This window comes from Amphibalanus amphitrite, unplaced genomic scaffold (genome assembly GCF_019059575.1).
Source record: "Amphibalanus amphitrite isolate SeventyFive unplaced genomic scaffold, NRLGWU_Aamphi_draft 000258F_arrow, whole genome shotgun sequence".
Lineage (NCBI taxonomy): Eukaryota > Metazoa > Arthropoda > Thecostraca > Balanomorpha > Balanidae > Amphibalanus > Amphibalanus amphitrite.
In genome coordinates, this window is record NW_024881753.1 from 580,874 (window position 1) to 596,049 (window position 15,176).

The 15,176-nt window shown below is 48.3% G+C and overlaps 1 protein-coding gene across 1 annotated transcript in view; it reads right to left on the minus strand.

The window, feature by feature from the left end:
• LOC122386647 (myosin-7B-like) overlaps positions 1-15,176 on the minus strand; it is a 45,793-nt gene that overhangs the window by 30,071 nt on the left and 546 nt on the right. Inside the window, exons 2-3 of the mRNA XM_043376033.1 lie at positions 13,042-13,118; positions 4,689-4,799 (exon numbers count right to left, since the gene is read on the minus strand). Coding sequence (XP_043231968.1) covers positions 4,689-4,799; positions 13,042-13,118 — 188 coding nt within the window. The remainder of the gene's footprint in view (positions 1-4,688; positions 4,800-13,041; positions 13,119-15,176) is intronic.

A 15,176-nucleotide genomic window follows, 5' to 3' on the forward strand; every position in this document is an offset into this window, starting at 1 on the left:
CGGGCGTATTCCGGCCCGTACCAGGGCGTATTCCGGCCCGTACATACATACCCGGGCGTATTCCGGCCCGTACATACCCGGGCGTATTCCAGCCCGTACCAGGGCGTATTCCGGCCCGTACATACATACCCGGGCGTATTCCGGCCCGTACCCGGGCGTACTCCGGCCCGTACCAGGGCGTATTCCGGCCCGTAACCGGTCGTATTCCGGCCCGTACCAGGGCGATTCCCGGACCGGCCCGGTCCGTACGCGGGTCTATATTTCGGCCCAGCCTAGCCGGTACCCCAGCTGACCCCGTACCCGGCGTTGACCGGCGACGGGAGGTGCTGGGTGTACCCCGACCGGTTATGTTTCATCGGAACGTCGGACCGGTCACCCAACAGAGCTGTTGCCAGTTTGTGATGTCAAACAAAAATATCGGAAGAATATTTCCCCTATCTGAATTCACTCTTCAAACATCTCAGATAAGCAGACCAGGAATGTTCCGAGCGTCAGGTTCCATTTTCCCACGACTGAGAAGAGTAGTTGGTTTTAGGGCGTCAAAGTTCGCACCTTTTGGTGTTCGCGCCTTCAGGGCGTTCTGTGAACTCATCGACTAATAACACAAGCGATGCATTTCATTACGGTAGATTTCAATGGATACATGAAAAGATAAGTGTTAAACACATCGACTGTTAATAAATTTTCAAAAGCTATAACGTGAAACCGACGTCCGACGGATAGAGCACGGAGCACAACAAATCTAATGAAAACCGTTCGTCTTATGCAATTGCGATCGGTTTTTCCCATTCAGCTTCTTATGCAACGCTTGAGCCGGTCCTGGTAGGTTATCTCTGAGTCACGAAAATTCCCTCCAGAAAACATTTAACTGCCTTCAACGTCAATATGGACTCTGAACTAATATAAAAGCGCACCAGAGAGCAGGCGGGGCGAATTCCCTGCAATCAATGAGATGAAAATTGACAATATTCAGCTGCGGATTTTCATGGGGGAGCTGAAATCCAGCAAAGTCCCAACAAAAGGTACCGCACCATATCTGTACCAGTACCGCGCCATGTCCGTCGCGCCGCGCCGGCGCGCCGTGCAGCGGCAGTGCACAGCCCCACCGCCGCCGTCCGCCCTCCGCCGGCCCGCTCGGCATTGTGCCCCACCACGAGAGCGTGACATCTGCCCCGCCAATTGCACAATCGGCCCAGATCGCCAAGATAGGAGGTGCATTTGGGCCGGAACGCGGCGCACCGGCCGCCGCCATTAGCAGGTGGGGGCCGACTTCCGCCCCCGGTCCCGCCCGGTGGTACGGGCCGGTCCGCCCCCGGTCCCGCCGGGCGGTACGGGTCGGCTCTGTACGGACCGGCCCGTCAGTACGGGTCGGCTCTGTACGGTCCGGCCCGTCAGTACGGGTCGGCTCTGTACGGACCGGCCCGTCAGTACGGGTCGGCTCTGTACGGTCCGGCCCGTCAGTACGGGTCGGCTCTGTACGAGTCGGCTCAGTACGGGTCGGCTCTGTACGGACCGGTCCGTCAGTACGGGTCGGCTCTGTACGGACCGGGACGCGGCGGTCAAACACCGAGGGCGAACTGGTGTGGAGGAAAACACAAAGAGAAACGGGGCTGGAGTTGATGAATAAATACAACAGCGCCGAAATTACAGCTGCTTTTAAATATATCCATCTACGAGTTTTATGACGGACTCATAGCACACAGCGCAAGCCACAATTACTCGAGCAGTGTGATACAAAAAAAAAAATCGAGATATCTCGAATTTCAAATGGGACCCGTTTTCAAACAAATGACTTCCCTGCTTAGCGGCCAAGAAGTCTTATGATCATCCAATAAGGCAAGGTAAAACCAAGCAGGACAGAGCAACTTGGACGCAAAACAACGCTAAATATGCAACTAAATGATGCCCAACTCGGGTAGACTCTGGCGAAATAGCCGCTGACTCTGACCGACTCTGACACCGTCTGACTGACACTCGCTGACACCGTTTGACTGACACGTGAGTGACACTCTGCGCCTGACGTCTGCGACTCGCTGTGACACGCGGCTCGCCGGGCTGTTTGTCACACACCTGTGTCCCCGCTCACTGCAAAAACAGCCGCCCCTCCACCGCAAACGCGGCAAACAGCCCACCAGATGTGAGGCTGTCGACACAGCACCGGAAAAAGTACCTACCCACGAACATACCCGCAGTTGACGGATAGAACTCTCTTAATAAGGAAAATTTGGAAACCAGATATCCAAATCTATATCTTAAGCTTAGTGACCAGGGACGTGAATACTAAAAAGTTCGCAAAATAATCATTGAGAACTGAAAAAGAAACGATTCAATCTTATTGAATCCGATGTAACTGAATTTAAAATGGCGCTCAGCACCGAATTCTGACAAAATGTGCAATGTTAAATTCGTGAATGGCAAATCCAATAACCCAAACATGGCAACAAGCTAACATTAATCAATATAGAAATGAAATGAGAGCAATGCAGCTAGAACCAACAAAAAGAGTTTGTGGCTGTGAAAATTTGGCATTGCCGACATACACATTATAATTTAGTGGTTGCGACTCGCCGCAGCAAACGCTGTTGATGCTATACCATGCCTATGTATTGGCTTAACTTTAGTGCACGTTTATCGCCACAAGTTCTCGTGGTGTTGGGTACAGAACACTCGGAAGGCTGATAACACACGGAAGGAAGTAGTTTGAATTTTGGCGACGCCATCACCTGAAGCCAGTATCCCTTTCCTTGCATGACTATTGCCTTTACGCAAGAGTCGGCGAGTAAAAATGGAAACCTGGTTTAGTGCGCAGTTAGTATTGTTTTTAACACATTGTTCTAAGAATTAATCAACTCATTCTGATACTGAAAATGCAATGTCATGACAGACTAAGGTTAACATGGATTTCCTGGGGGCAAAAACACACATACTCGTAATGCAGCCATGATTTACGACTCAATGCATTAATAGGATCGACGTGAGTAATGCCAGCAGCCATGTGATATCGGGCGCCCTGCAGTACAGACAGTGACCTGAAAATGGCACCTGGTCTTTAGGAAAGCGGAAAATCGCGAACTAAACAACATAAAACTGCGCGTAAAACTGCAGGAAAGGTGACGCCCACACGTCACGACAGTAATTAATTTAACTCCCAAAGGGTCAAAAGTAACCGGAAGTATAGGAGCAGTGAGCAACAGATTAGTTTCGAGATTATTAGCCTCTGAGGCTTTAACTCATTAGACTTTAGACTCCGATACGGTCTGCTCAAAGATCGAGGCTGTGCGAGGGCGAAGAAAAGACGCCTCAGTTAGGATGAGCTCATATCGCGATAGACTCGGAAAATGCTGAGCATGAGCTAGGAGATGCAGCTGTGATTTGAGTGGCTGGCATTTCCCGATGTGTCAGACCGCTCTCCCGTCACGGACGCTGCCTCGCGGCCGGGGAGCCTTGGATCTTATCCGTGGGTGTGCGTGCCGTGCAGGCCGGGTCGGTGCTGTTTTGTATCCAGGGAAACTGCACGCAGTGACCTCCCCGCGTGACAGCGAGCGCCGCTCACAATAAGACGGCCGTGAAAGGACCGTTTGATTTCAATTAAAAACGCGAGATGCTGAGCACCACGGCACGGTCTATAACTGTGCAAAACATGGAGAAACGGATAACGCTAGAAACTGTAAAGAGAGGGTAAAATCTTAAAGTATATCAGCGTTATGCAGACATGGAAGCATAAAACGCCAACGGTAGCGTCAATGCTACGGAAGAAAAGCAGCAGAACCAAAGAAGCTAATTCAGAATACACCGTTCATTAACTGCGGACAAGGCAGACGGACAAAAACTGCCGAGAAACATCAGATACCGCGGCCAGATAGGGACGTGTGCTGTCCTAAAAACCCGGCCCGACAGGTATCTGAAGGCTTCGTTGATAAACTATCGCAGACCGACAGTCCATATGGCCGCCGAGAAAAAGCGAAGTGTCAAACTTTTGAGGTTGTGTTTCTCACCAAGCACCACACAGACATATTCAGAATTAGTTACCTAATGAGTTAATTTGATTTCAACGATTGCATAACCTCATAGCGGTCAGGTTACTCCACCATATGGACATGTGGCGGACATGTTCAATGATCACCAAAGTCAAGTCCCGCCCAGAAACATCATCAACACGGAGCCCGACGTTCCCAATTGAAACGTTAAAGAAAGTCGCGTGAAACGTTCAAAGCGCGGCACACAATGGCTGCGCCATTATGAGGAACAAACAGCGAGTGACTTTATACTCGAACGAACAAAGACGAACATGACGACTGACCTCGAGCAAGCGACGATTATTCAGCAAAGACGCAACACAAAGCATGAGTGTTTCATGGACTAGGTGAGAAGGGAAATGGGAGACGGGTACTGATGACTTACTGTCGGGACGAGAGCAGCGCTTAGCAGCGAGAGGATCTGAGTCCTACGCTGTGGCGCCCGCATCAACCATTGCAACAGGGCGTGGACAAGGCCCACACATCGACCTATCCCTGGGGAGGGTCGCCTATCACCCACCCCCTAGGCAGGGTAAAGCCACAGACCCCCCCCCCCCCCCCCCCCGGGAGAGTGCGCCGAAGACCTAGCCTTCGGTTGCGTACGTCCGAAGCCCTTCCCTCGGCAAATGAGCCCAAAGACCCATCCTTCGGCAGAGGGCGCCGAAGACCCACCTCTCGAGTGACGAGCTCCTGGCGATGCTCCTTGGACAGGCCGCTCAGTCGGAGGTCAGCAGTGTTCAGACGCTCTTCGAGCTCGCCGCTGTGGCGCTCAAGGCGGGCGATCTGAAACCAGAGACAGAGACGCCGTCAGCTCCCCGTCCAGCCTGCTCGGACCTCCTTGGAGAGGCACACCCCGAAGAGCTGCGTGTTGAGGGCCGTGAAGGGGAACTGGAAGGTCTGGTGGAGCCGGGGCTCGGCTGAGGGACGGTGACTCACCTCAGGTAGTCGGGTGTCGTCGGCGGCGGAGAGTGCTCGGCGGCGGCGGGGCGCTCTGCCGGCTCCCCGCTGGCGAGTGGAGCCTCCACCGGCAGGGCGCCCTCCGCCTCCAGCCGCCGACGCCAGCGCGCATGCGCCGCGCAACAAGCATGGCCGCCGGCCGACACGTAGGCAGCCAACAGCCAATCAATACACAGCCGGCAGATTGACACCGGGCGAATAAAATCAACACGTCGCCCCGTGTGGGGTGACATGTGCCGTCAGGCCGGCCGGGTCGCCGCGCCCTCTGACACCCCTCGGGCGCCCTCCGCGGGTCGCCCCTCCCCTCCCCCTGAGGGGGTGACGCGGTGCCGCCGGCGGACGTCAGGCCGAAATGCCGCCGCCGGAGGGACGGCCGCCCCCTGACGCTGCAGCGCTGGCGGCTGCAGGTGTGGCCTGACGGCGCGACCTGGGGAGGTGGCGCCACCCCCGGCCCGCCGCCAGCTGCCGGCCCGTACACTGTTTGCCCTCAGAACGAGTCGCCGACATCGCTGCTGGGGTGATGGACGGGATGGAGGGGACCCCGTGAAATTGTGCGACACTTCAAACCGAGTGAAAAACGATACAATTCAACGCAAGAAAACATAACTGACTCGAAATTCGCCAGAAGTTTGTGCCATGTTTGTGGGCGATCGACAGAGCAAAGAGGGCTTATTGTAGAAGAGGAGAAAGACGGAACCATTCAGCACCCCACGTAGCAAAGCATACCTACCAGTGTGAAATTAAAACGCAAACTTTGCCACACATAGTCAGCGCTCAGTCACAGCAGTTCGTTTGTTGTTTGAAATCGGTCAGCATATTATCAATTATAAGCCTCAAAACACACACGAAAAAACAACGATAGCTCCAGAATTTGTAATTGCATTCGAGCAAACACCAATCGGATTGCATTCCCAAAAAAAAAAAAAAACAGGTCATAAATAGAGACACACAGGTTTTCCATACGTCATGCTGGTCTGAAATCGCAGGGACTAATAACGTTTCCCGATACATTGACCTTATATCACGCCATAGATCAAGATACAAGTTCATTTATCAATAAAATCGTGCTGGCTGCTGCTGAGTAAGCGGTTAAATACATCTTAAACCAGTTTCTTTTTCTTACAAAAACTAAATGTTTTCTGTAGAGGAAGGTGGGGGTAAGACGGCCCAGCGGGGTAAGACGGACCACCAGCCTTACCGGCTGAATGGCTGCTGTCATCTTCTGCTTTTCTTGGCGATAATGGCCACCTTGGGCTCATGGGGCCAGGTCGTATGGATTTTGAGCTGTATTGAGAAAAATGTTCTAACCTAACCTAACCTAACCTAACCTAACCTACCGATCTAATATTAGAGGATATAGATATATTAATATTATATATATATATATATATATATATATATATATATATATATATATATATATATATATATATATATATATATATATATATATATATATATATATATATATATATATATATATATATATATATATATATATATATATATATAGATAGATTAATTAATTAACATTATATATATAGATTAATATCTAATATTAGAGGATCTAATATTAGAGGGCGATTTAATTTCGGTGCCTTTCTTGCATGATAAGTTTTTATTTGCACTTTACTATGAAGAACAATGCTATAGTCATACTCAAGGACAGGCAAAGTTTCGCAATGTTGGGCTATACATATACGTCACGGTAATTACAGATTCAATATTTGGGGCAAGACGGACCACTGTGGTCCATCTTACCCTGTGGTTGTCCATTGTACCCTGCATATGGAAAGTTCTTTTCCAAAACATTGACACAAGTTTAAGTAAGCTAATTTTTTCAGGAGGGAGTCATGTGTCATGTTGCCATGTTGCATGTGAGCCATGCATGCATGTGCTCAACGGACATGTATTCATGCCAAACGACAATCAACACAGGTTCCCACTTCCCAGCCTTTAGTTGCACTTCCATCATATATTAGTATGGAATGAATGCTCATTTTATTTTACCACTCTGGTTACTCCCAACTTACAAGAGTAAAGGTTAGAAGTGTACCAAACATGAATGGATAGCAGGCACTGCTAGGTGGTCCGTCTTACTCCGCGTTTTTCTTGTGAGAGTTTTTAACATGTTCCCCTTTAAGAGCATCACCCACCTAGATTTAATTTGAAATTCAGTCTTTGCACATATCAAAAGAGGAAGGCTTGAGCATTCATGAGACTATAAACAATATGAGTTACGAGAGCAGTGTAGCAAGATGTGCGGCCTCAAACCGTAGCTGGTCCGTCTTACACCACCACCTTCCCCTACCTGCTATAAAACATTTTGGGCTTAAAAAAGGTTACATTGAATAATTAGACCGGGCAATATTGCATGTTCATCGTGATAATATAGGTAATGTTCCGACACACTGTCAGGAAATGTCAGCCAACGCGACCGACTGACGCTCGAGCACCGCCACAGAGCCACGTGGCACCCGGTACGCCCCGGCGCGGCGGTACATACACCTCCCCTCGGAGCGTCCTCCCTCTCACTCCCTCCCTCTGTCCGGCACGGCCCTCTTCCCTCGCTGACATACATGGAGGAATAATATTCATGCATGAAACGATTTGAGCACAAAAGAACAACTCGAGAAACATTTAGCAGAGTGCAGTCGACCGTTTGGAAAACTAAGTTGAGCGGTAGTTAGTTAAGAAAATTGGAGCTATAGGTAAGCCAAAAACACATCATTATGCCACATTTCTCGACATTGCATCAGACCATTATTCAGCTGAGTGATTCAGCTCGCGCTTCGTTCTGAAATGTCAAAAACTATGACTGGCGACACAGAAAGGTTGGACCACTGACCAGGTCATACGAACAGCACAAACACTATCTGTTCATCAGTTAGCGCCGCGGTACCTCCATTCCCGCTGCTCACAGGACAGGTCCGATACAGGTTGAATACGATTTGACCGTATTCAACTTAATATTTATTGTATTCAAAGACAAGCTCGACTTAGCCCAAAAGGCTCCGTTGCACCTTCAGCCGAATCGTCCTATTTGGGACTAACGCATTTAAAGGGCATGGTTGTCAACGTGCGCAGCTGTTTACGTGCACAATTTTTAGCGTCGAAGCTTTTCTACCGGTCACACCAACACCGAACCATCAACAACTCCATGTCCATGCGCCCTTCGTTTCGCCATTCGGGCCCCACATGTGCGCCATGGTATCAGAGGTATGCTATCACAGACCCATCTGTCTGTCACTGTCTGAGGCGGTGCGCAGCCGGTAAATGAAGGGAAAATGGAAACAGATCAATTATGGCAGCTGTACCATGTTTCCACAGCTCTTCTTTAACGATAATCTAGAGCAGCGGTTCCCAAAAAAAATGGACCTATTCCAACTGGATATTACGCAGCTGGGCACTCAGTTGAAATGTGTGTGTGTGTGTGTGTGTTTTTTTTTTTTAATCCACGGCCAATGACCCATCTAATGCTAACAAGCATTCCATGTTTGGTCTTTAGAAGAATCCTGCGTCCATCATTCCCCCTAGGAACAAGCATTCTGGACCTGGGGCTTTTTACGAGTAGTCCTGGAGGCATACCTATAGGGATGACGCCGGCACACGACGCTCCTTAAGCGATACGAGGGGCGTTCAAAAAGTTCTCGGCCCAACCATGAAGGAGTTGGAATTTCGGCCTGCAACGCGGTGAGTTCAATGTTGTGTTATTGGGATGTCCACTTACGTAGCCATTAACCAATCTGCCCTGTGATTGGTTCAGGCTGCTAATTAGTCGTAACATAGTTTGCTATTCCCGGTCAGAATGGGCGACGCCCAGAATAGAACAGTGATTTGGTTCATGCATTGCAGAAAAATGCACCAAACGTTATTCACGAAAGGCTAGTGCCAACACATGTTGAGGTTTGTCGTTCTTACAGTAGCGTCAAAAAGTGGGCATCTCTGTTCAATTTTGGTCAACAGATCTTTAATGGTCACCCCCGCAGTGGCCAGCCATCAACAGCATTGACTCAAGAAAATATGAAAAATAAGCACTTCTTTGTGAAAAATGACAAATGTTCTGGTCTGAAACAACGTAGCAGAAGCGGAGGTGTCTATCAGGTTCATCAAAGCCATTCTCCGACAGCGTATTAATATGTTTAAGATCTCTGCAAGATGCATCCCCCGTTTGTTGACTCCAGAGGAAAGGCAAACTCGAAAGGAGGCGTAACGCGAAAATTTTGGCCCCTATATCGAAGATCCAAAAGAGTTCATTGAACTACTTGTTACCGTGGAGGGATTGTGGGTGTCACACATTGACCCTCAGGGCGTGATCGAGTTGCACAAGTGGAAGCACACTGAGTAAAGGCCACCAAATGAGTGCGACGTGTTAAAGTCAGACAGCAAGGTGACAGTGGTTGCATTTTTGGATGATGGCGGGGCTCTGCTCGTCAGCTTTCTAAAACAGGGGCGCACAATTCATGATGAATGCTACAACTCCCTTTGATAACAGTAGCAAGCAGCAGATATCAAGGAGAGACTAGGGAAGCTGACTTAAAGTGTGCGTCTGATCCAGGACCAAGCACCAGCACACATGAGCAGGGTGACGATCAGCGAAGCAGTGAGCTGTGGCTTCGAGTTGTTGTCACAGCCACTTTTTTCTTCGTACCTTGCACCCTCAGGCTGCCACCTCTTCCCCAACATAAGGAAATTGCTTAGCAGTGGCAACTTCGCTGACAGCAAGGAGACAAAAGCAGCCGTCTTGGACGTGCCAGATGCGTCCAAAACCCACTTGGCTATGGAGACCCAGAGGCCTCTCGCGAAGCGCTGCGCGAAATATTTTTGTCTTAACGCTGGTTATTTGACTAAATGAACATTTTTGGTCTAATAAGTCGACGTCGTATCTCTACTCCTTCATGGTCGGGCCGACAACTTTTTGAACGCCCCTCGTAAACATGCACTCACTCGTAAATATAAACATATAAGCTGCTTATAGCTTCATTCGTGAATGGCATAATCATACTCTAACAGAAAAAAAAAACATTTTATAATATCGCTTCAATGTGAACATTCCAGCGTGCTACCGTTAAATGCCAGACGTTTGATTAATTGCCAAAATGCAGATGGTCGGAAGCACCTGGCAGCAATTAACGAGTGCCACCTAAAAACATGTCAAAACACCACCAGGCTATTATAGACAACATCATGGTCCCTTCATCATTCGGACGAAATAACATGTGCCCACAATTAATCTTCTTTGTGCCTGCGCTTTCAAACTCAGGTAACAAGAGGGCAACAAATAAGTCGAAGGATGTAAAAATTACAACTCGTTGCAAACTAGAGCTATCATACTCAAACTCTTCCTTGCGTTGCATAGCATTTACAGGCTGGAAAGTTATTACGCGAAGATAATTTTGTCTTTAACCCGCGCCGTGGAACGGGGGGCGTTTTAACGCCCCCCCCCCCCCCCCCCGGTCTAACTCGGCTCCTGGGCCAAGTACAGTAGCGACATGTCGCAGTTAGCGGCAATCGAAAGAGCGTCAAAAATAACGTCAGAAACACTTCTGTCATTTTTTAGGTCACGTCAAAGGTCAGGTCACCAGAGATTATCACAGGTCAAATTTAGCCCACTTCAACAATTTTGGAAACTGCCAACGACTAAATTGGAGCCAATGGAGCTACAGCGCCACATAAAAGCGCATTCGATAGCCTTTTTACAGACCTTTCTGAGCATTGCTCTCAGATTTGACCTCAGGTCAACGATTTAGCCTTCAGAGGGCAAAAACTCTAAAAATAGCCGTTTTCACAACAAATGGTTTCAGTAATAGCTTTTGACTCCGGAGAGCCACGATATCAATTTTGCCAGCTTCGCGTTTCTCTCGTAGAGGACTCGAGACGCGTCGAATGAGCTATACGGTGACCTTACAGGTCATTTAGAAACAAATGACCTCAGGTCAAGGTCATGACCTGACCGGAAAGGGTCATGCTGGATATCAGTCGATCCGTATCGTTGAGCTGAACACATCTGACGTGTTTTCATCGCTCTAGCACGTCTCTATCAAAAGTTACAGTAAAAAAACTGCTGGTTGCCTTTCATGACCTGAGATGACCTCAGGATCACACAGAGGGGTTACAGCCCACAGGTGCAATTTTTCGATTTAATGTGTCATGTTACCTATGAACCGATGTTTGAGAGGGTTTAGCATGACATTCGTCCAAAAGAGGCGCATTTCAATTTTCTCCCATTGACTTATAATGGAGAGGTCGCAAAATCGACCTGCCTTAGGCCACAGATATAAAAAAAACGAGACATGCATTTTATACATACTGTTAACCAGTGGTCAGAAAAGATACAATTTTGCCTATTTAAACATTTTTTTTTCTCGAGAAACCGGCGCATAACCCGGGAACCAATAGAGCTACAACGCCGCGCAAAAGCGAATTTGATAGCCGTCTTAGCGCTCTTTCTGAAAAAGTAGTTTAGCCTAAAGAGAGCAAAAACTAAGAACAGCCGTTGATATGAGAAAGTTTTCTGTAATAATTTTTGACTCAAGAAAAACAATATTTATTTTGCCAGCATCGTGCTCCTCTCGTCGAGACGCATCGTATGAACTATAACTTGACCTTAAAAGGTCATTTTGAAAATCTGACCTAAGGCCTGACCTGAAAAAAATCCTGCTGCACATCAGTCTATCCGTATCGTCGACCTGAATACATCTAAGGTGTTTTCATCGCTCTAGCATGTCTTTGCTGACCTCAGGGACATAAGGAGGGGTCACAGGTGCAATTTTCCCATTCAGTGAGTCATCTTTACCTGCATCCCGATGTTTGAGAGCGTTTAGAATGACGTTCCTCCAAAAGAGGCGCCTTTCCATCTTCTCCCATTGACTGGTGAGAGAGCGTAAAATTGACCTGACCTTAGGTCACCGATATAAAAATTCCGAGACATAAATTTTATACATGCTTTTCCTGTTATCAATGCGGAAAACTTCAAAGCAATCGTTCACTCGGTGTATGAGCTATGGCGAAAATTATAACCTTTCTGAGGTAAGATCACTTGACGTGACCTAATGATATGACCTTGGATGACCTGGGTCTGAAATTTTTACATCACGTGCAGAAAATAAACAGGTGTGCAAAAATGGTGAGTCGGAGCGCCGCCATTTTTGAGATAGGAAGGGAGGGAGGGAAGGAGAGAAGGAGGGAGTGAGGGAGGGAGGGAGGAAAGGAGGGAGGGAGAGGGAGGGAAGGAGGGAGGGGAGCCGACCGGGAAACCGGACAGGTCGAACGGACAGGTCGAGAGGGAGGGAGGGATTGAAGGGGCGCCCGTGACGCGTCCATCCGGGTCAGCGCTGTCACGTGTCACACGTCAGCGTCACAGCCGTGACAGGCCGCCGACGCCTCCCCCCCCCCCCCCACTCCCCGGTACCGGCGCCACTTTTGGTACCGTCCGATCGTCAACAGCAGCTGAGGCGCACTAAGATTCTGACAATATAAACCGATCAAAATGAACCCAGGGGTATGTGTAGGTACCAAAAAGGTGAACAGCTAATGCACTTACAGACAAATTCACCGCTGGATTTCTTTATCACACAAAAAGGGCTTGAGGCGAAATAGATGCAGCTGCAAAGTATTGTGTGAAAGTTTGAGCGACTGTTCCAGTCGTATGCGTGATAAGCGAGATGTATGCCAGCGACATGCTCAGAAATTCTTTCCGCGTTAGGATAAGACTAAGAACAAAGTCAGTCTTGTCTTCACAAGTTAAAATGGCACCGTATGGCAGTGACTCTACAGTACCATCTGAGAGACTGTGAGGTTAATCCCCGCCGCACGTACACGGCATAGACTGTATAGGCACCAGCTTAAAGGTCAGTCTTCGATATCTCGGCATTGTCATTTAAGATATTCATTCAGCGAACTGATGAAGAACTGGGAGCGAGGAGAATCCTGGGGGTTCCACCGGTCCCTATATATAAGCATAGGCGCAAAAAATCCACCTGAACTGTCAGTGCGCTGTGCAGAGTCGCATTAGCTACAGGCACAAAAGGCGAGAGTAGGTGTACAACACGAACGAGTCATAACTCACCTCAGCCACATGGGAAGCATTGGACGCCTCGAGTGCCTTTATCTTGTCATTAGCTATCTTCAGTTGCATCTCCTGATCTGCAAAACGACAAAAATATGATCAGTTGGCTGCATGTTATCAAAAGACTTACGGGTGACGGGGACAACTGGCGGGAGGAAATGGCAAGGAGCATTCCGGGACATAGGTAATCGGCTTTTCCGTTTTTCACTCCCATTGCCACCCTGCTGATTTTTCTTTTAACCATCGAAGTAATATGTATTCAACAAGACAATCGGCTTACTAGGCCATGTCATCTGCTGTCCTGAAGGAAAGCGTTCCTGAGGCCGATAGTCCCGAACGGACCTCGTTCCGTAAGGTCATCAACAATTTCATGCCCCAGCTGACATCTGGTGGAGGATTCACAAAGTGTGCGCCCTTAGATGGCGCTGTACGCAATCCGAATTCGTCAGTGCGATCTCGCCCACTCGTCGGAGTGATGAGCCATTGGGTTTGTAACACCCTCACTCCCGAGCCCTGGTTCACGATATAGCGAAAACACTGGGCGACACTCGAGAGGTCGTGCGAATGCAGAAACAATTAGCGGTTTTCACCTCAGTAGATGATCTATAGGTACCTATATGCTAGTTCTGTGCCTGAATCTGATATCCGACATACGAACTGATACATTTTCGATGCTCAACCAACACTTCCAACGCTTCTACCCACGAATGGTCCCTAAATAAAACATATTGCCAAAAGCTAACCGTCAACTCATTAGAAGTGAAACGTTTCCTACCGCTGCGCGGACGTGGAGTGGCGGACTGCGTAACCATCGACAACAGCCGTGGCACACGAGCCTGTGGAGAGTGGACTACTCACGGGGTCTGAACCTTGGAACTACCGGGTATCGAACTCCGTGCCTCTCACAGCTCGGCGAGTGCTGCCCTCTGATCGAGTGTCTGAAACTGACCACACCTTACAACTCCCACCGTCTGGCACGGCACCCAGAGGTCGCTGAGTGCTGCCCTCTGAGAGTGACCGTACTCCCACGGTCTGACACGGCACCCCAGAGGTCGGACGGGGTCAGTTCGGTTATCCACCGCGCAATGAACGTTACAACAAAATCTACATTGCCTGAGTTGAAACGTGGACACTGTTATAGGTAGACCAGGCAGACGGTCAATTGTTGCCCGTACCTGTCGCGACCGAACTTTAAACCGTCAGACGCTCGCGGACTCGCAATCCGTCCGCACTCGACCTAGAGCGGGTCCGAGCGGCGGTGGCGACAAAGTTGCACCAGTTTTCAGCAAAGAACTGGCCCTGGGCACTGGGCAGGCTGGGCCAAATGCCTTCACCAAGTGAGTGGAGCTGGGAAATCACCTAAACAATGCTAAAACTGGGATAACATGTTATTGCAGGACAGCCACCTACATCTCAGAAAGGTGGACAGCAGGTGTCCCACCACATGTGTTTGCTTGGAATCCACCCCACAGGCCACAACACAAATCAAATAGACTAAAGAACCATGGCTATCAACTATGTTTTCTAATTTCTACAGTAGCATGTTTACTGTATTTACTATAGTAATATCAAGCTAAAGTGGTGATAAAACATATCTTAGGATGGAAAATGATACAGTGAGGTCATCCATCATTTATATCAATATTAACTGAAATACTAAAGGTCCTATAACAGAAAGCGGGGTAGAATATGGGAAATTAAAACAGAATAACACGGTGGATTACGGGAAATTAAAAAAGAAAAACAGGCTGTTTTATAGCATCTCATTGCATTATATCATGCTGATCAAAAGTGCCAGACCTTTCAGACAGTGCATATCAACAGACCAAGAGGTGTAATCAATATCCTGTTTCATTATCAATATACCTAACTGTTCAATTCATGAGAATAAGGAGCAAAATGTATTGAAAAGTAATCAAGATTTACATAAGACAATAAATACATGAGGTAAAACACAACAGACATTCCATGGTATAGAGGAAATAAAGAAAAAAGAGCATAATACACTCCATGAAGTCTTCATTGTCATAAAGCCTTCTGCATTTCCAAAATACCTAAAAATGGAAAGAAATCATGCCTATCCATGATAACTAAAAGGGCACTAAAACTGAAACATGAGAGAACTTTGAATGCCA